Here is a 21327-nt window from a genome sequence, read left to right on the forward strand (position 1 = left end):
CTGTAATCCCCACTATTTGGCCTGGACTTGCAAAATCCTGCTCACTGTCCTGGCTTGAGACAATTTGCACCTCTTTAACCTGTCATTATCCCTCTCTCTACTCGCATTGTCTGTACCTGTAAAGACTTGATTACCTGTTAAGACTCACATTCCAACCATTATCTTGCAATTAAGTCCATATATGCCCTGTTTGTGAACCCAACACTTCACTCACCTGATGAAGGGGCAACGCTCCGAAAGCTTGTGCTACCAAATAAACCTGTTGGACTTTAACCTGATGTTGTGAGATTTCTTACTGTGCCAACCCCACATCAACAACATCCGAAGTGTTACCATTGAGCAGAATTAATTGAATCTGCCAAATAAATACTGTGACTACAAGTGCAGGCAGTCTGGAACATGGTCGACTTGCACCACAGGTCTCCCCCATCTGGAGTAGTGGCTATCATCAGGGAGCCGCTGCTCAGGAATCCACTCCTCAGGAATCCACTCCTCCTCAAATCCCAATTCAGGTGGTTGGTAGAAGGATGGGCTGTGGCTGCTGGAGTGACCAGGATCGGGGACATGCTGGGTGGCGGAAGTATGGACTGGATGACGCCCCAAGGGCCGGACGCATCTTGTTGACGTTCGATGGTAGAGGTACCTCTACGGAGGGGTCCTCCCCCTTAACATCGGGGACCTGAGGTGGAGGATGTTGCACACAGCAGTCCCGTACAATTGTAGTTTGCATCAGTTCACAGACTCCCAAGATACCTGCACTTTTTGCAATCCTGTGGAAACTGTGGACCATGTATATATCGGTTGTTTTAAGCTGCATTCCTTTTTTGGTTATTTAAAAAACCTTTTGTTACAATTTTGTTTGTACTTCAGCCTCATGCTTCTGATTTACGGGCTCCTGGTGCGAAAAGGAGAGGGATCCTGGCTCCTGGGCTTGGCCAAGCTTGCCAAGAGCAGGTCCGGGCAGCAGGCGATCAAGGGGGTCGTCCAACTTGACTGTTTGCCCCTCTAAGCTGGCTACATTTGTGGGCGGGTGTCCCTGCAGAGGAGGCATGGTGCATCCATGAACACCATCGAGGCCTTCCGTGCCACTAAGGCACCATAGAGACTGAGATGCCTTACTGACCCTCTTAATCATATTTTGTTTTGATGTTTTAAGTTTCATTTGTGATTTGTCTTTGTTTTGGACAGTTCCCCTTTAAGAGGCTGGGCTTTTTACTTTGTCCGTCAGCTCATTTGATTTAGTTTAATTAATTCAACTTCAAAGAGTTGGAATCTGGGAATCCTGCAGTAAGAAACTTCAACAAAAATCAAGATGCTTGACACCATTCAGGACCAAGCAGCCTGCATGATCAACATCCCAACCACCACTTTGAAACATTCACTTCCTTCATCCCCGATGCACATTGGCAGCTCTGTGAACCATCTATGAGATGCACTGCAGCAACTAGGCAAGCTTCCTTCAAGAGCACCTTCCAGACCCACAAGTTGTATCATCTACAACTTGTATCAAGGACAAGGGCAGCAGACACATGGGAACGCCCCCATCTGCAAGTTCTCCCCTAAACCAGACACCATTCTGACTTGGAACTATGTCGCTGTTCCTTCATAGTCACTGGGTCAACATCCCAGCACTCCTTCCATAACAACACTGTGGGTTCCCCCACGCCACATGGATTGTTGGGGTTCAATAAGGCAGCTCACCTGAATTACCTTCTTCAGGGCAATTTGGGGTAAACAACAAATGATGATCTTGCCAGTGACACCCACTAACAATATATTAAAAACATAAACAGAACTCTTATTTAAATGAGCATTGTTCTGAAGTGATGAATCACCCCAATGAGGGTAAGCTATTCCATGTCAGTGCCTGCTGTGAACACAGCCAAGAATGTTTTGAGGCACTTAATCCTCTACAAGACCAAGATTTGTTTGTATTTCAGCTAAACCTCTATATTTATCCAGGAAATACACCAGCTGCATTAGCCGATTTTTGGCATTCTGCATTAATCCATATAGGCTGTAGAAAATACTTCTGGTGAAACTGCAAACCTTTCATTCACTGATCTTTGCAATACTTGACAGTGGCATTTTAAATTCTGATTTAGCTGTTAAATTCTAAACCAGCTTTGTTTGAGTGTGCGTTAACTGACAAAGCTCTGGATACACTTTTATCCATGTCTCTGAACAAACAGCAATTACTGTGGCCAAAATGTAAGACATTTACTTGGCTGAAGCTGTGTCTCAGTGCACTCTATTACAGTGGTACCCATCCCTCTTAAACCTTCTCTTCTAATTCCATTTCTCAGCCCCACCACCAGATGGCTGGAAAATCTGTTTTACTGACATCAGTCAAGAGATTAATATTGTCGGGGCAGAATTCCCCTGCTATTCTGTTCGTATCATGGGATATTTGTATATGATGTTTGATGTTGCGTCCAGAAATAACACTTCTGACCGCAATGGAATCTTAGTGATGCACTGAAATGTCATCCTAGATTATGTGCGCACTCCCATAATGGGGGACACTGCAGTGGATAAGTTTGCAATGAGATTAATACAAATCAGTTTTTAGTGAAGTGATACTGAAACTCCAGCATTGTTCAGGCCTGGGCATAATATAACTCAAAATTATACCAGTTTAGCAATGGCTCAAGCTGCTTTTTAAACATTTTGAGGAGCCTGTTGAACTGTTTGCTCCTTGATGTTGTGGTGAAATGGAGCTCAGCTGTGAATCTGAAGGGCTAAAACGTGATGTTCTTCAACTTCTATAAAACTTTAAATTTTAGATTTTTTAACAAAAAAAATGCTATTCCAAAAATCAGTAGAGGTTGTGACATTTCAAAGATTTTTAAAAAGTATTATGCTTTCATTAAATGTATATCCATTGCTGAATATTCTATCCAGAAACTATAATGCAAAATTCTAAATCTGTAAAATATCATTAATTCTAGCATAAATGTAACCATATATTTAGTTTATTTACCAGGTCATAGGTTGACATCCTGAAGTAGGCTGTTGTTGATTGATCATCGTAACAGGTTAATGCTGATCATGAATAAATTTACAATTGTGGACCAGCTTGATGTTTGGACTAAATGAAGGCTGACATGAGCCGCATTATGGAGATAGGAATGTTCAGGAAAAATAATCTGAGTAAAGCTTTTTCCTTTGTCTGATATAGATGTTTCTCACTGTGTACCTGAGCAACAATGATCAGCATTACACAGAGGTACCGATCACTCCAGACACCACATGTCGAGATGTTGTTGGTTACTGCAAAGAACCAGGGGAGGTGGACTGTTATTTGGCTGAACGTTGGCATGGTGGTGGTAAGTAAAACCTGTTTCAACTAACACAGATATGTTCCAGCTGTTTCGTGACGAGTGGTTGAGTAGCCACCATTGGCTTTATTTTATTGGGAGCACAACACTTAACAATCTTTTTGCAGAACGTCAGTTCAGTCAAGGAAGACATTTAATGGATCTGTTGCACATTATCAGACATTGGCAAATACAAAATAAATTAACCAGTTAACTTGAGATAGTTTACTCATGAATTTTGGGGAGCACTAACATGTACCATGAACTGGCAGATAGCAGCTTGTCTTGACTGTAGAACTTTATTTTGGGCAGATTACCAGTTTAGAGAATGCTACATAAAATGTACCTTTTCTGGATGGAATGTTAAACCATAGCCCTGTTTAATTGGTTTGGAATTAAAAGGCAGTAGGTGAAATTAATAGATATTTTGTACCTTGTGTAAGGAGACAAATTTTCTAAGTAGTAGACAGTCATGTTTAACTGAAGTAATTTAATTGTTTTTCCTTGTAGAACGTGCCATAGCAGATAACGAGCGTATATATGATATTCTGCAACAGTGGGGAGTGCAGAGAAATGATGTTTGTTTCTACCTGCGTCATGAACGTCCACCAAGCACTACAAGGGATGCAGGTAAGATTTGTGTTACGTTTGTTCAACAAATTTGAGGGACGTTAAGTAGACTGGAGTCAGATAATTTTCAGGTTAGTTTGTATTCCATTGGTAGTTTATTTTTGAATGGCTCCAGCTCACTTTTCATATTTTTGTTTTGTGTATTGATTACTTCTGGAATTACTTTTTAGTGGATAAACAGGTTTGTATAAAGCAGAACAAGTAAATCAAGTAAAGGTGCAACTTGGGGGACTACGTAGGTGTTTAAATGCTCGTTGCAAAAGGCTGCACCACCGTTTGATTTTTTTTTTACATAAAAGGTTTAATGCAAGTTTTCAAATGACTGACTGGCTAATATATTTTCTGGAGAAGTATACATATATTATTTTGCTCATGAGTATGTAATTATTTTAGTTCATTGGCACAAAAGCCTCCCGAGGGTATTTTGTATCTATTTAGATATTTAGTAGAATAGGAATGGTAAAATACTTCCTAATGACATGATTCCTTCATGTCATTATTTTCATCTTATGCAAACTCATTTGATGTATGTATTTTCACTAGATGCACAGAGAAATGCTGGATTAATTAGTGAATAATTTAAAATCTCTACAATTTGTCAAGTGTAATTGAATGCTTTTATTGGAGAGTTGATGTACTAGAGCTGAGCTTTCTGATGTTCCTGGCCTGTTGTCTACCAAGTCGTTGTGTTTACATTGTGCTGCAGTCAGCAACATTTATTTATGTGTACATGAGATTGTGCCAAATCGATGATTTGCCTGTATTTATGATATCTTCAAATCTGGAGTGCTAGATACCGCTGTTGTCAATTTTGTTAGACATCTATTGTTGTTAAGTTTGAATTCAGAGGTATTTTGTTAAGCCACTTAATGCTCACACAGATCTGTGTTTGTCGTACGGCTAAACTAAACAGTGACGTAAAATAAATCCCACTTCTCCAGTTTCAGTGCTACAATTGTGCTTCTCCATTCTTTTCAAAGCCCTGCTTTCTCATTTTCTCTTCCACTTGATCTGTTAATGTTTACCTCCTGCCCTTTTCAGCTTGCTGTGAATTTTAATATTTCACTTTCAATGCAACATCTACCCTTATCCAGAGCCACTAAGATTGCACTGGGAACAAAATGTTGTACAACGATGAAACTCTTTGTTTCTGCCAAACAATGGTTTCTGGGTGGAGTCCGAAATCACAGTTGCTGAACACAATTACTTTTCTGTGTGCCACATGTAACCACTATTTATTTAAAATAACAATTTTTTCCACAGGCTCGTTGAGACTCCAGGATCCAATGTTGAAGAGAAACCGAGTCCAGGGTATTACAGAGAGACAGATGGAAAATGGGGTAAATAGAGTCACTTTTTTTGAGAAGCCTAACCTTTGTTGTGTGGTATTATGATTCTAAATCTCTTCCTGGTGATTTTTCTGCTTCTGTCACATTTCCCCATATAAACTGGCTTTGCTTTCCTGAATTTCAACTTTTTATTAATGATGTGTTTGTTGCAAGAAATAAGATAAAATCTCTCAATGCTTAGGTGGCCCAGCAGGAAATGAAATGTAGAGTACGAGCAAGGAAGTTAATAGAGTTGAATAGTAGAGTACAGCAGTTTCTATTTTGCCACAATTGAAGCAAAAATCAAGTACTAGTCCAATCCATCACTATGAATTTAAGTTAAACTTGGAAAAATATTTATATTTTAGATATACCAATTCCACTTTTAACTTGTAGACTAAATTCCACTTGTGCTGTAAAGGTATGAAATAATCACGGCTCACACAAGCATCTAATGGCCATTGTTGTATAGATTTTATTTTTAAACTTGTGGTGACGAGTTCTATGTAATTCTATAAGTAACATTCTTTTTGATAAAAAAAATCAGAGTCTCTATTGACTCTACTCTGCCAGCCAGTGAGTTGGACCAAGTCAGCCAGCCAGTGATATGGGATGACACTTATGGCAACTCACAGCAAACACTCAGCCATACATGTTGACAAAGTCTACATACTTTATTTAAGGAATATCTGTACAAGCTCGAGAAAACAGCACCCATAATCAAAACTGCAGCCACTTCTCCCAGTGAAAGCAGAGTATTTTCTCCAGAAAAATTATTGAGTAAGAGGATAGTTACATAATGTGTGTAAAATCAATCCAGGCCACTTGCAGTGGGTCTTCGGGTGTGATTAAAGAGGCAATCACTCGATCATTCCTATTCTGGCTGGGAGTAGTAATGTTTCTATATGCACTTGAAAATATTACTCTTTGCTCATCATGTTGAAATTCACCTGTCTGCCTTGAAGTCCTTAGGACATTTTAGTTCTTGATATCAAAAACGGCATAAAATTTGAGATGGACCTGAACCACTTCATGATTGAGTGCCACTATTTGAAACCAATGGTTATGTTTCTCATATCTCCATTAAGCTGAAACTCTGAGGCCAAAAATATCACAGTTGATTTGTATTTGCGAATCCTCCAATGGAGCACAATACTTTTTCTTTCTGCTTTGAGTTTGTCAGGCACCTTTCTTTCACAGGACTCTGTGTAAGATCTGTGAGCTTGATTGGCATTTCACAACAAAATAGGAGTTCCTCAGCTACCAGATTCACGTGGAAGACTGTTGAGTTTTGTCAGTATTCTGTGCATTGGGATGGCTCAGGCTAGAAGGAAATTCCTTCATGGATTTGAATAGTTGAAAGGAAAAATTAAATTTTGGAGTTGTTAAAGAAAAGTTGCAGATAGAATGCTAATATAATTTTAATACTTAAAGATTACTTTCAAGTCTAAGGTTTGTTCCTTTTTTCAAGAAAAAGACAATGGTGTGTGTGTGCTCGTGTGTACTACTTGGGCATTTGCTATCGGTCTGCCCATGTCACCTCTTTATTCTCCCAGTGAAAGAGGTTTATGCCTCTGCTCTTCCCTGGTCAGTTATGAAATGCAGTTCACCCTTTATCCATCTTCTTACCTTTCCCTTTCTCTTCCTCTGACCCTTTTCAGCTTTCTCCCTTCCTCACTTTCTCCCTGCACTCAGCACCTTGAAGGAAATTAATATTTATATTCGATTAGCACCTGAAAGTTATCTTTTTTTTCTGATTCTATTTGACAAATGTATAGTACTGCAAAACTGATAATTGTCAACTTCACTGTTAGGAGTCAGGAACATTTTTGCCCTGCAGAGACTGCATGCAAATGTTTGTTTTGGGACCAACATTTTCTCAATTTTTAAAAAAATGCGCAATTTATTTAAATATGCAGCTCTCAAACATTTTTGCACAGCTATGCAGGTGCCAACTTGTGCATGGCTGGAATGGGAACTCTTGGGCTACTGCACAGCCATGGAGTTGTTTGGGACCCTTATCTTTTATTAGGCCACTATATTAAAAGCCTGTCCACCATCTACAAGGCACAGGAGTGTGATGGAATACTGACCACTTGTTTGGATGAGTGCAGCTCAAAAAACACTCAAGAAGTTCAACAGCATCCAGGACAAAGCAACCTTTATCCATGAGGGGGGGGGGGATCCGGATATTGAATTTGATGATCAGCCATGATCAAAATGAATGGTGGAGCAGGCTCAAAAGGCTGATTGGCCTACTCCTATTTTCTATTACCTTCAACATCCACCTCCTCCACCACTGAAGCATGGTAACAGCAGCGTGTACCATCTTCAAGATGCACTGCAGCAATTCACCAAGGTTCATTCGACAGCACCTTCCAAACTCATGACCTCTACAACCTAGAAGAATATAGGCAGCGAATGCACATCACCTGCAAAGTTGCCTCCAAGCCATAAACCATCCTAACTTAGAAATATATTGTGATATCTACACCACAAGGACTGCCGCAGTTCAAGGTGGCTAACCACCACCACCTTCTCAAGGACAATTAGGGATGGGCAATAAAAATGCTGGCCTAGCCAGCGATGTCCATGTTCCTGAATGGATAAAACAAAAAAATTGTATGGGTGTTATTTCATTTTATTTGTTTAATTGCATAGGTTGCATGATTCCAATGTCACCCTGTTCATTGCTATTGGTAGTGAATGGCAAAAATATTGTATAGTAGCTTTGTGTTAGTACTTAACAAGGAGGTTAACAAGGTGGGACATGACATTGGAAGAAATATTCAAAGAAGATATGAAGACCTTTAAGATGGAAAGAGGGGTGATAATTGATAAACTGATGAATCTGGATGCACTGTATCCATGCATGTTAAAATAAGTTGGGAAACAGCAGAGACCTGCCGAGATCATTGCCTGGAACCTTACCAAAGAAATCTTCGGGGAGCAAATTTATGCAAGTCATGTATTCATATAATTGTGCTTGTCCGCAAACCTTTTTTTATGCTGGTCTTCTTCTTACCAATCTTGAAGCTGTTGATTTTTGTTGGTGCTGCTGCATCTCCCCACGGGAACTATTCTTGCTGTTGAGAGTTAGTTGTCTATTTTCTTATGTGTGTTGTCACATTTAATTGGAAACCATTATCATTTTATTTGTTGTACAAGTACAATCTTATAGAAATGACTGGATAACAGAAGCAGTTGATTTTTTCTTTTACTTTCCTAAGTCTGCATTGAGGCCAGTTGCAGTATACCTGCTCAATTACCTCAGCACAAACTGAAAATTGAACTCTGAACCTTTGAGATGCAGTTTGACATATTTGATAGCATGTTGTTTCAGTTTAATTTTTGAAGTCAGCATTGGCTTGAGTGAAATTCGCATAGATATCCAGCATTAGCTTTTAAACAAGAGATCAGAACAATAGTTGGGAAGGCATCTTGCAGATCCACAACTCCCTATTTTATCTCATCTTCTGTTGCTTGCTGTGGAACTATGATTAATGATTACTAGGACTAGGACTGATTTACACTGTTTTAAGATGAAACCCTACAATTGACACAAGATATGAGTTACTTTTCGTTATTTGTTTACCTCTGTTTAACATTTTTTTTAATCACTTACCGTAGAATTTGAAATGAACAAGTAATATTGGGGTGTAAAAGAGTGACTTTTGCATTGTCAGATACAAGTTTAATACAAGCAGAATCAGTTGTGCTAATACTGGATCCTATAGTGTAAAGTAAAGACGATCAGAAAGGTTAAAGAAAGAAGCTTCTTATAGTGGTTTCTTGGTTGCCATGGTAACAGTTTAGGTTTACTGAATAACAAACAGATGTTTATATTAGGCAGATAGCATTATGAACCTCGAGGCTAGGGAGTTACATTCCATGCGAGTTTAATGTTGGTTTCTGTGGCTTTGGTGGTATTTCTACTTTAGTCTTTTTTTCCTGATAACATTTTTTAAGGTGTAATCGCAACCATTTTTTTTCTAAGTGGCAGATTAATCTCTTGCTTTCCCGTGTTATAATCCTTTTGTAGTTCCTTTGGTTGTAATTAACTATGCTTTCTACAAATTTCAACACCACTTCATGTAGGATGATATCCAAGTCATTGGTAAACAGAGGTGGCTTCCAGGGGTGAATTCTATGCGGACACTGCTGCCTACTTCAAACTCCTCTGAGAAGTTACACTTAAGTCTTAAATAGAAAATAGAAGCAGGAGTAGGCCAATCAGCCTTTCGAGCCTGCTCCACCATTCATTTTGATCATGGCTGATCATCAAATTCAATATCCTGATTCCCCCCTCCCCCTCATATCCCTTGATCCCTTTCGCCTCAAGAACTATATCTAATTTCTTCTTGAAATCTCACAATGTTTTGACCTCAACTACTTTCTGTGGTAGTGAATTCCACACATTCACTCTATGTGCGGAGTCTGCACATTGTCCCCGTGTCTGCGTGGGTTTCCTCAGGGTGCACTGGTTTCCTCCCACAGTCCGAAAGATGTGCTGGTTAGGTGCATTGGCCATGCTAAATTGCCCCTTAGTGTCCAAAGTTGTGCAGATTAGGTGGATTGGCCGTGCTAAATTCCCTTAGTGTCAGGGGGATTAGCAGGGTAAATACATGGGGTTACGGGAATAAGGATTGTGGTTGGTGAGGACTCGATGTGCCGAATGACCTCCTTCAATACTGTAGGGATTCTATGATTCTCTGGGTGAAGAAATTTGTCCTCATCTGTTCTAAAAGGTTTACGCCTTAATTTCAAACTATGACCGCTAGTTCTGGACTTGATCTCTTTTATCTCTTCAAACTCTCTTTAATCTAATTTGTTTTCCTTCCCTAATTTCATAACCCAAACTTTTTCTAATGATCTCTGTGGTTCTTTGTCAGAAGCTTTCCTGAAGTCCGTATACACTACATCTGTTATATTTCACCCTTAGAGACTCTACCACAATTTTCTCTACCAAAAAGTTAAACTAACTGACCTATAATTATCTGGAAGTGTGAGGTGATGCATTTTGGTAGGAAGAACATGTACAGACAATATAAAATAAGGGACATAATTCTTAAGGGGGTGAAGGAGCAGAGAGACCTAGGTGTTCTATGTGCACAGATCATCGATGGTAGCAGGACAGATGGAGAGAGTAGTTTGGAAAATGTGCAGTACCCTGGGCTTTATTGATAGGATGTGGAGATGCCGGCATTGGACTGGGGTAAACACAGTAAGAAGTCTCACCACACCAGGTTAAAGTCCAACAGGTTTATTTGGTAGCAAAAGCCACTAGTTTTGGGGCGCTCCGAAAGCTTACTTTATTGATAGGGGCATACAATCCAAGAGCAAGGAGGTCATGTTGAACTTACGCCAGACTCTTATTAGCTCCCAGTTCTGGGTGCCACATGATAGGAAGGATGTGAACGCTTTGGAGAGAGTGCAGAAGAAATTGACAAGAATGGTTCCAGGGATGAGAAACTTCAGTTATGAGGATAGTTTGCAGAGGTTTGAATTGTTCTTCTTGGAGAGAAAAGGGCTGAGAGGAGGTTTGATAGAGGTGTTCAAAATCATGAGGGGGCTGGACGGAGTAGATTGGGAGAAACTGTTCCTGCTCAAGATCAAGAATGTGAAGGCACAGATTTAAAGCGATTTACAAAAGAAGCAAATGTGATTTGAGAAAAATGTTTTCACACTGTCTAGAATGCACCTGGAAGTATGGTGGAGGAAGGTTCAATTGAAGCATTCAAGAGGGCATTAGATGATTATTTGAATAGAAACAATATGCAAGGGTATGGGGAAAAGGTAGGAGAATGGTACTAAGTCATCATGCTCATTCGGTACAGACACGATGTGCCAAATGGCTTCCTGTGCCGTAACAATTCAGTGATTCAGGATTAACTCTATCTCCATTTTTAAAAATGGGCATTATATTGGTCACTGTCTCATCTTTTGGCATACATCATACTCTTAAAAAGGCCTAAAATATTCCTATCTCATCTCATTCATATTTCTAGGATACTAATTAACTTGCCTAAAATTTTCCATTTATGCATGAAAATATCACTGTCACTTCAAGTTCACCACCTCTGTGATAATCTTGACTGAAGTAATGTAAAGTCGTCATTGAAAGCTGCTGCCATTTTTTGACCATACTCTAGAAATTAACGATTCCCTCCTTTCAGGTTTAACCCTGCTTTTTAACAATTATCTTTGATCTGATATACTTGCAAATGTCTTGCCTTTTTTTATTTGGTTAAACTTTTTTCTTTGGGCTTTCCCTTGGTTTTCCTCATTCTTAAATTCTTCGAATTTAATCCTTCAGTATATACATTATTATTCTTAGTCCTCATAGGGACATTTTAATTGACTCTGAGACCATTAATTATCCATGCTATCCTGAAACTAATTGTTTCCTTACTAAATGTTATTTACTTAAACTGTATGTTGAAATTTCTTTTTTTCAACATAACCCACTGTTGCCTCATAGCCCTGTAAATGATTTATCACGCCACCTGTCCTCACCCAGCTTGATCCTCATCTTTCTAGAGTATGCCCTAACCCAGTCTTGAGTTCTGGTTTCTTTGCTGACTTTCTTTTCAAATGGAATCTTAAACTTTTATTTATATTGCCTCACCACACCCAAGACTCTCTCCCACATCTAGCTAATTAATCTTATTTTATTACTCAGAGCCAGATTTAGCAGCACCCACCCTTTTGGCCTGTTAACAAGATGTAAAGTATTTGCTGCAGTTGCCTCAGTTAAGGTTAATTCTTTCTGCATTGTAATACATGCATTTAACTTTTTAAAACACGACTTCCTTTCCCTTGATTTTATTCTGTATAGGTTATCATCCACCTTCATTTCAATCGTATTTCTTTGGTTCACCACTAGCTACTCTGCATGCTGTCCTGTGACTTTTCCATTTTTAACCTCTCACAGATAATTGTTACTTTTATCATTAGTTACCAAGAGGAGATGTCTGAATGTCAATCTGAATTTTACAGTCAGCAGCAAAGTCAGGACACTGGCTGCTGACTGAGAAATTTTTAAAAATTATTTCAGAATTTAGTTTAAAATGTATAGTAATTAGTCATAATGGAGACATTTTAAACCATTGAATCCCTACAGTGCAGAAAGAGGCCTTTCAGCCCATCGAGTTTGTGCCGACTCTACGAAAGAACATCCCATTCAGGCCCTCCCCTCTATCCTATCCCTGTAACCCGATGCATTTACCATGGCTAATCCCCCTAACTCTCACATCTTTGGACACTGAGGAACAATTTAGTATGGCCAATCCACCTAACCTGCACATCTTTGGAGTGTGGGAAAAAACCAGAGCACCTGGCGGAAACCCACGCAGACACGGGGAGAACGTGCAGACTCCACACAGTCACCCAGGGCTGGAATTGAACCCAGGTCCCTCGTACAATGAGGCAGCAGTGCTAATCACTGTGACACCATGCTGCTCACAAACATAGCATCATTTTTCAAAACCAAAACTGTTGGTTAATAATAGTTATTGCTCAGATTACCATTAAAAAAAATCCAGTTATATCTGAAAGAGCAAGGTCTGATGTCCAAGAGTGGAAAATGAGAAGTTCTGACCAGATCAGCTGATTTCACTGCTGACTTTAGGTGGTGGGTAAAGGAGGCACAGTGCAGCTTGTGGTGAAGCTCACCTGATGAAGGGGCAGCGCTCCGAAAGCTCATGCTACCAAATAAACCTATTGGACTTCTTACTATGGTGGAGCAGTGAGCGACAGACCACAACTTCAGAATTCGTGCATCAATCTGCACTTACACTAAATTCTGAAGTTGCAGCCAGTTTCAGAGGGATCATGAAGGTGAATGTTGATGACTCACCATCTAAAGTCCTTACTGTGGGATTGAGCCATTTGATCAGTGTTTAAACAGCCCATGAATGAGGGTACATAACTTTGCCAGATGACACAGGTACTTCATGCCTATGGGATAATTTGAAGCCGTGTTTAGCAGGATAGACATTGAATCAGTTATAGACAGGAGAACAAAACTATTAAAAGAAGTGCAATACTCTCCCTTAAAGTTTATGTGGAGGACGGTGGTTTGAAAAGTTTGGAAAAGGGGAGAGACGGTCAATCAGTTTAAGGTAAAAACAAATGGCATCAATAGACAACTGTTAATATTGATATCTCGAAAAAGATAGGGCATTAACCCAGTACCTGAAATGGAAAATGAACGAATGCATTTATAAAACTGACCAAGTACAGTGGGTTATGCAGCAAGTCTGCTAAATACAAGCATCAATGGTTGTTCTGGTTTCATTTTTTGAAAAGCTGGAAAAAGATAAAAAGATCTGGAGGATGCTCCTCGATTATAAAGGTAATAGGTGTAGAAAGCAGCTTCAAAGTGGAAGGGTGTCATGTGGCCCGAAAGCAGGAATTGGAGATCAGAAAGTGAGGGATGACAGCTAAATTGCGAAAGATAATGTGAAGGTGAGAGAGCTGTAGTTGCTCTTGCTAAAGTCTATGCTAAGCAAAGTTGGAAGTTTGATCTAAAATACTGTTTTCCTAATATTTGTTTGCAGGTTAGTGGGCCACGCATGGATATGACATTTGCTGAATTGCAGGAAATGGCAACTCGGCAACAACAGCAAATTGATTCCCAGCAGCAACTGCTTGCAACAAAGGTACATAAATAGCCACTAAAACCATATGAGATCAGTCCAAAATTCCTCTTTTTTTTTCTCTCCTTTCCTTTTTGCCTCACTTCTGAGTGGTGAAATGCCTGATCTCCCCTTGGTACCTCACGATGATGACAGAACTTAAAACTTTATTTTTCTTCTCTTGCCTGCAGTGATTGAATTTCCAGTACATTGCCAGATGGACACCGTCTTTTGGCTTCTTGACTTGCAAACGATGCATACTTGACCTTATCCAAAACATTATCCAAAAGGGCGGCACGGTAGCACAGTGGTTAGCACTGCTGCTTCACAGCTCCATGGACCTGGGTTCGATTCCCGGCTTGGGTCTCTGTCTGTGTGGAGTTTGCACATTCTCCTCGTGTCTGCGTGGGTTTCCTCCGGGAGCTCCGGTTTCCTCCCACAATCCAAAGATGTGCGGGTTAGGTTGATTGGCTATGCTAAAATTGCCCCTTAGTGTCCTGGGATGCATAGAATAGAGGGATTAGTGGGTAAAATATATGGGGGTAGGGCCTGGGTGGGATTGTGGTCGGTGCAGACTTGATGGGCCGAATGGCCTCTTTCTGTACTGTAGGGTTTCTATGATTTCTATGATTGTCATTCTCATTCTGCCCTGAACCAAATCATGGTCACTGTCACCCTTATCCCATCGACTTCCACTGTTTCCGTCCTCTATCACAAATGATTTCAATATCTTTTGTTCTTGGTAAAACAAATCCTTAATTTCTTTCTTCACTGATCCTATTTCTGCAGCCTCCTCCATCATTATATCTGCGCTTGTTCTATTTTGGCCTCCTGACTCGCATTCCATCCATCTCACATGTTGTCGCTTCCCAAATGGGGAGCAGGTGGAGAAGTGGAGTAGAAGCCAAAGATTAGCCATGATCATATTGAATGGCAGGACCTGCTCAATAAGCCATACAGTTTACTGCTGGTCCAATTCCTCATGTCCTTAATTCCATGTTTATCTTTTCCATAACTCCATGTTTGAATCCCTCTGATCAAGTTTCTCCCCCACTTCCCACCACAGTACCTAACCGGTCACAAAGAACATCCTATGTAGATGTGACAGAGGTAAACTTCCTCTCTTTCTTCTATCTGCAGTGTTTGCACCATCATCCTCCAATGCCTCTCCTCGGTGGGACTGCTCTCGCATGGTTCCATTCTTATCTCTCTAAACATATTGAGAATATCACTTGAAATGGCTTCTCTGCCCCTACATTATAACCTCTCGTGCGTGTCCCTCAAGGATCTATCCTTTCCCCCTCCTATTTGTGTTCTGCATTTTGTCCTCAGCAACTTCATTTTAAAGGTGCAGTGTTACTTTCCATAACCACTCCCAGCACTACTTCACTGTCATGTCTCTCAGTTCCTTTTGTGCATCCTCTCCAGTGCCTTCACATTGTTATAATACACTGGTTCTGCCTGAACTGGAGTATTGTAAAAGCATATTATAGTTTATTTCCTTTTGCACTCTGTTTCTATTTATAAACCTCCAGATCCCACGTGCTGAATTAACTGCTTTCTCAATCTGTCCTTCAATGATTGTGCACATATGCCTCTGGCTCTTTCTGCTCCTGAACCCCTTTACAATTCTATTTTTAAACTTTTATTTGTCCTTCCTACCAAAATGTATCACTTCATACTGAATTAAATTTCATCTGCCATGTGTCTTCCTATTCGATCAGTCTGTGTCCTGTTGAAATCTATCAATGTTCTCCACACAAATCACAATACTTTCAAATTTTGTCATCTTGCAAACTTTGATCTGTGAAATGTATCTAATGTTTAACATTGACAGATTGTTGAATGCTGAAATTCTATTCTTTTACTAATTGAGGACACCAAACTGATACTGCTATGATTTGCAACTAATTCTTTAGGTTCTGTAGTAACCATGTCACAACTTAGTAATTATTATTACTGCCATTAGTGGATGAACACCTAATATGACATTCTTCTGGGCACTATTTTGATGAGGTGTTAATCTATTTATTGGAAAGAAGAATATCATATGAATGACTTTGGTATTCATTAATAACTGCAATAGTTATTTCCAGATTTTTGTGATCCAATATATAATACAATACAAGGTTCACTAAATTGGTCCCTGGAATGAAGGGGGTATCCTATGATAGCTGATTAAATTAAGCCTATATTCTCAGGAGATTGGAAGAATGAGAGGTGATCTCATTGAAGTGAACAACATCCTGAAGGGGCTTGACAGGGTGAACATTGAAAGGTTGTTTGCGCTGGTTGGGGAATCTAAAATGCAGGGGCACAGTTTCCGGGTAAAGGGACAATTATTTACAACTGAGATGCAGAGGAATTACTTTACTGAAAAGTGTTGTGAATCTTTGGAACTTTCTACCCCAGAAGGTTGTGGATATGCCCCATCAAGGCTGGTTTCTAAAGGAATCGAGGGATATGGGGAGTTGAAGCCCATAATCGGCCATGATCATTTTGAATGGTGAAGCTGATTCGATGGACCATGTTTTCTACTGTGTTCTTGTTTTCTTTAATCTTTCTTTGTCTTTAATCTGTCTTCTGTCAGATTGGAAGAAGTGGGTGTTTGACACACTGATTTGAAATAATAGTGTGCAAGAGTGGTCTGTTCTTTAAGTTTGCCTCCTGACACGCCTTTGTTCTTTGCATTTTGATGGTATATAAATCTGATTATTACATTGCCTCCATACTAATCTTTAGGAGCAGCATCTGAGATACCTGAAACAGCAGGACTATCGGGAGCAACAAGCAGCAGAACAAGAGAAGCTGCAAAAGCTTCGTGAAATTGCTGAGTGCCAAGAAGCCAAATTAAAGAATGTACGGTCACTTAAAGGACAGGTGGAACAAAACCGACTTAGCAATGGGAAGCTGGGTAAGGCATAACTGTTAGGAGTCCATACTAATGTTGTTGAGGCAGAATTTTTAAAAAGCTTATTCTCCTGCGACTTTCATTCTATTTGTGATCTGAATTGGTAGGCTCATTGGATAAAAATGAACATAGTTCTGGTAGCTTGAGTTTCTAAATTGGATTTGTATTGTTTTTCCCATATTTCTTAAAACTTAAAAAAAATTACCTCCCTTCAACTAACCTTTTGGTTGCATCTTAAAATGATTACTTGTCCTTGAATCACTTTCGCAGACTCGCTGGCCATGACTTTGTTGCACAAAGCTCCTCCAAAACAATATTTTGAGATGTGATGTTCTGTTAAACTGTCATTATTAAATTACTTTCTGTGTGTACCCAAGATTGTGGGTACACACAGAAGGTGTTTCATTTAAGCAGGTTTTCAGTTATTTATTCTTAATTCACTTTATTTATATTGCACTTAGTTTTAGTTTGGATTCTGGGAGATAGGTATTGGTGAGAAAGTTAAAGTTTATTTATTAGTCATAAGTAAGGCTTACATTAACACTGCAGTGAAGTTACTGTGAAATTCCCCTAGTTGCCACAGTCCAGTGCCTGTTCGGGTCAATGCACCTAACCAGCACGTCTTTCAGAATGTGGGAGAAAACCAGAGCACCCGGAGGAAACCCACACAGACACTGGGAGAACGTGCAAACTCCACACAGCGGAATCGAACCCAGGTCCCTGGTGCTGTGAAGCAGCAGTGCTAACCACTGTGCTACCGTGCCGCTCTGTGAAACAGCAGTACTAACCACTGTGCTGCCAGTTCCTGGCATTCATAATGCTGCATCTGTTTTCCTTCGATCTATAAGTTTTCTATCTAGATAAAGGAGTAAGGTTTAGCTTTGAAAACACCAGAGGTCAGCTCCTGGAATTCAAGCTGAAGTAACCACAATATAAAAGCAACTTATAGCTTGTTGAAACAAAATGCTGGAGCCTGCAGGGGATCGGCCAACTTATTCAAAAGAATAATTTATACTTGATAGTTGCTGGCTGACCTGTGTGTATTCCATATTTTCTATCCTTGTTTAATATCTAGCATCTGCAGTACTTTGCTATTTCCTTATAGTTGAATTTAACAACTTGTTTTATGAGGTCTGACTTTTGAGCTTGGATATATATGGAGCGAGATTCTCTGGCTTCCCAGCCATGGGTTTCTCGGCAGTGAAAGGCAATGTGCTGTTTGCTAGCAGAGAGCTTTTCTGGTCCTGCTGCTGTCAATGGGATTTCCCACTGTTGTCACCATGCTGCCATGAAACCCGGGCTGGGGTGCGCTGCCAGCAGGACCGGAGAATCCCCTGGCATGAACAGCTGGAGAATTCCGGCCATAGTATTTTCATAAGCCTTTTCTTGAAAAAGGTTCAATTCTTTATTATGATTTTTTTTAAATTTTGAAATGTGTGCTCACAGCTACTGCGATTATGTCCCTTGCCATGATGCAGGCTACAATTAATCATGTCTGGCAGACTTAACGACGAAATCTTTATAATATGACGAAGCTGATCACGAAAAATCTTAATTCCTAAGTTGGAAGCCAGCAATCTGATTTTCTAGTTAGTAGGTTGGAATGCAACATGACTAATGTTTCAAGACATACATTCTGTGTTGGTATCTGGATCAGGGGAGTGTCAACAAAATTGTACTGGCAGCTTGCGTATTTTAAAAGTATATATTACTTCTTGGTCACCAATTCCATGATAGAGTCTGTATCCTTTACCCTCTAGAGGTGATAGAACCTGCATTAGGAAGGGGTTATTGGGAACAATCAACTAATTTGGAACATGGAAGTCTTTTTATAGTATGATGTTTTGTCTGTACCAAATCAAATCATTGGATTGAAACAATCCTTAATTCCCAGTCAAGTCTTGAAATAGTAGAATTTAACAACAGGCTGGTTGGTTAGGTAATCTGATTACTCATACATGTCTTCAAAGCTCTTCTATTTGTTTTTCCAATTTGTCATGAAGGCATGAGTCCACTGAACTAATGATCACAACTGAACCTTCCTATAAGATCATACTGAAGAACAAGAACAGGCGCAGGCGTCACATACCAAAGTCCCTAACCTTCCTCACCTCTGATACTAATATGTGAAGATCATTGTTCTGTCACCACCAAAATAAATTGAGGTGCTTGGTGTACTACAAACTGTCTCCACTTTATAGTACATCATCTGCCCTTTCAATATTCCACCCTGACTTAATTCATATCCTAAAAACACAGTCTTGACCCTTCTGTTTATCTTTTTAACTTCTACTCCATCTCCAATTTATCCTTCATGTCCTTAAGTATATGGTTGTTTCTCAACTACATGCTTACCTTCCTTCACCAGTGTTTTGCTCTGGTCCATTTCCATCAAATCAGTGTTGGCACTGGGACACGTGCCATTACAATTACTGAAACTCCTCGATTGAGTTTTCCTTCAGTTCTTGTGTATTCTAGCGCTAGTTTCTGGAGCACCATTCTTGGTCCAACCTTGGTAACAGCAGCCTCAAGTAAGAAGTCAGACATTCTGATGGCAGCCGACACTGCCACTGTTTTTCATGAACGAATCCAAAACTCTTGCTATTCTTTCTAGTTGCCTAGTTGGCATCAAATCCTGAATGAGTCAATATTTCCTTCCACAAAATCGACAAAAAAAGTTATCTTTCTAGACCCTGCATGCCTCTTGCTCGATTCCATCAATATAATTTGCCTCCTTGGGCTAAATCCAACAGTCCTCAATGTGGGCATTCTCCAACTTTGAGCCAAGCTTCTCAACCTGTATCTCCAACACTGCTTTATTTTCTCTCTGGAACATTGCTCAATTGTGCATCACTTTCAAACCCTAATTGATGACTTCTTCATTTTAATCATAGATTTCTCCAACACTTTTTTTCAGTAACATGCAACTTTGAAACTTCAATTAATCAAGGACACTGCAATTTGTATCCTTTCTTGCTTTGTTCCACAACTAATTATTTACACATTCAAGGCAAGGGAAGAAGGGCTTTGCAGAAAGTGATGTTGTAGATAGCTGGAAAAGAAATACAATTTAATTTAGGGGTCCTGATAATGCCGCATTTCTTTAGTATAATTTTGTAGCATATCTGCTAGAGTATTTTATTATCATTTTAGCATCAGGTGGTCAGAATTAGGTTAATTCCAGTTGCCATTGACAGCTGAAACTATTGGGCTGCTGTGGAGAAATGGTTCTGAATAATGTATGTCAAATGTTAATAGAAAAAAGTGGCAGAAAAGATCAAGTGTCTGGCTGTATGCAGTAAAGAACAGGAACAATAGTGTAGTATACCTCAATTTATTTTTTATAAAACTGGCCTGCAAATTAGTAACTAAGCTGTACTTTCATTTGAAATACATGTATAATTTTTACTTCACTTTCAAGGAATAGTTCGAGGTCTATTTGTTACTTCCAGAATTATACTCCGATATTTTATGTCACAAAGTTTTATAATAGTAATAGCATGAAGAACACAGCTTGTGAATTCTTGTTAAATTGAGGTAAAGCATTAAATGATTGGATACAGCCCAGAGGTTTCCTTGTTTTACAATTTGTCTACAAAGTTCATATTTAATCCAGTACACCATTAACCATTTCTGATTTAATTTTCAATTCATCAATCATCATTTATGCCACATCCTCTTGAATGTGGGTTCAGAATAGTTCTGGCTTCAAAAATCATAGAAGGAGACCAGGCAGCCCCTTGTATCAGTGCCAGCTCTTTGAAAGAATATCTCACTAGTCTCACTCCTGATTTTTCCATAATCCTACAATATTTTCGTCATCGAATATTTATCTTGCTCCCTTTTGAAGGTTACTATTGAATCTGCTTCCACTACTTCGAGAAGTTTGCAGTTCTGTTTGCTAAGGGTGCAAAAAATTGTGATTGTCTTGTTTGGTATTTAAGTCTCTCCCTCAGAATCTCCGCCTCACCCTTCCCCTTCCTCTGGGGAAGTTACTTACCCCTCCTCCTCTCGCCTCCTAAACAACTCTGGTTGAATTCAGTTTAATATCTCACTCATTATGACCTCATCAAGATGGCCACAGCTACCTTTGTTTGTTTTGACAGTGAAGCTCATTTGTGAGCCAATTGGTTTTCAGTATTCAAATAAGATACGTTTGCAAGCAGTATTATTGGTGCTTAATATTATGTCTGAAGGGATGTATCCAGTTCAGTTTTAAAAATTTTATTCTGAAAAATGCTAAACAATTTTGGTGCTCAATACTTGGAATTTTATTCTTGCAGTTGAGGAGATTGAACAGATGAACAGTCTCTTCCAACAGAAGCAGAGAGAGTTGGTGATTGCTGTTGCAAAGGTGGAGGAGTTAAGCAGACAACTAGACATGTTGAAAAGTGGAAAGATTGACGGTTACCATGACAACCAATCAGCTGTAGCTGAACTTGATAGGCTCTACAAAGAGCTGCAGGTAATTAATATAGTATGTCAAGGTTCCAAATCTA

At 39.5% G+C, this 21327-nt stretch overlaps 1 protein-coding gene across 3 annotated transcripts in view; it reads left to right on the top strand.

The window, feature by feature from the left end:
- LOC144504393 (apoptosis-stimulating of p53 protein 2-like) overlaps nucleotides 1-21327 on the top strand; it is a 74571-nt gene that overhangs the window by 14165 nt on the left and 39079 nt on the right. For 2 of the 3 annotated variants that reach the window (XM_078229642.1, XM_078229644.1), the window contains exons 2-7: nucleotides 3182-3329; nucleotides 3831-3950; nucleotides 5214-5290; nucleotides 13840-13941; nucleotides 16660-16831; nucleotides 21112-21293. In XM_078229642.1, coding sequence (XP_078085768.1) covers nucleotides 3182-3329; nucleotides 3831-3950; nucleotides 5214-5290; nucleotides 13840-13941; nucleotides 16660-16831; nucleotides 21112-21293 — 801 coding nt within the window. The remainder of the gene's footprint in view (nucleotides 1-3181; nucleotides 3330-3830; nucleotides 3951-5213; nucleotides 5291-13839; nucleotides 13942-16659; nucleotides 16832-21111; nucleotides 21294-21327) is intronic. The other variant, XM_078229643.1, reaches the window with a different exon arrangement.

Source organism: Mustelus asterias, chromosome 15 (assembly GCF_964213995.1).
Source record: "Mustelus asterias chromosome 15, sMusAst1.hap1.1, whole genome shotgun sequence".
Taxonomy (NCBI): Eukaryota; Metazoa; Chordata; class Chondrichthyes; order Carcharhiniformes; family Triakidae; genus Mustelus; species Mustelus asterias.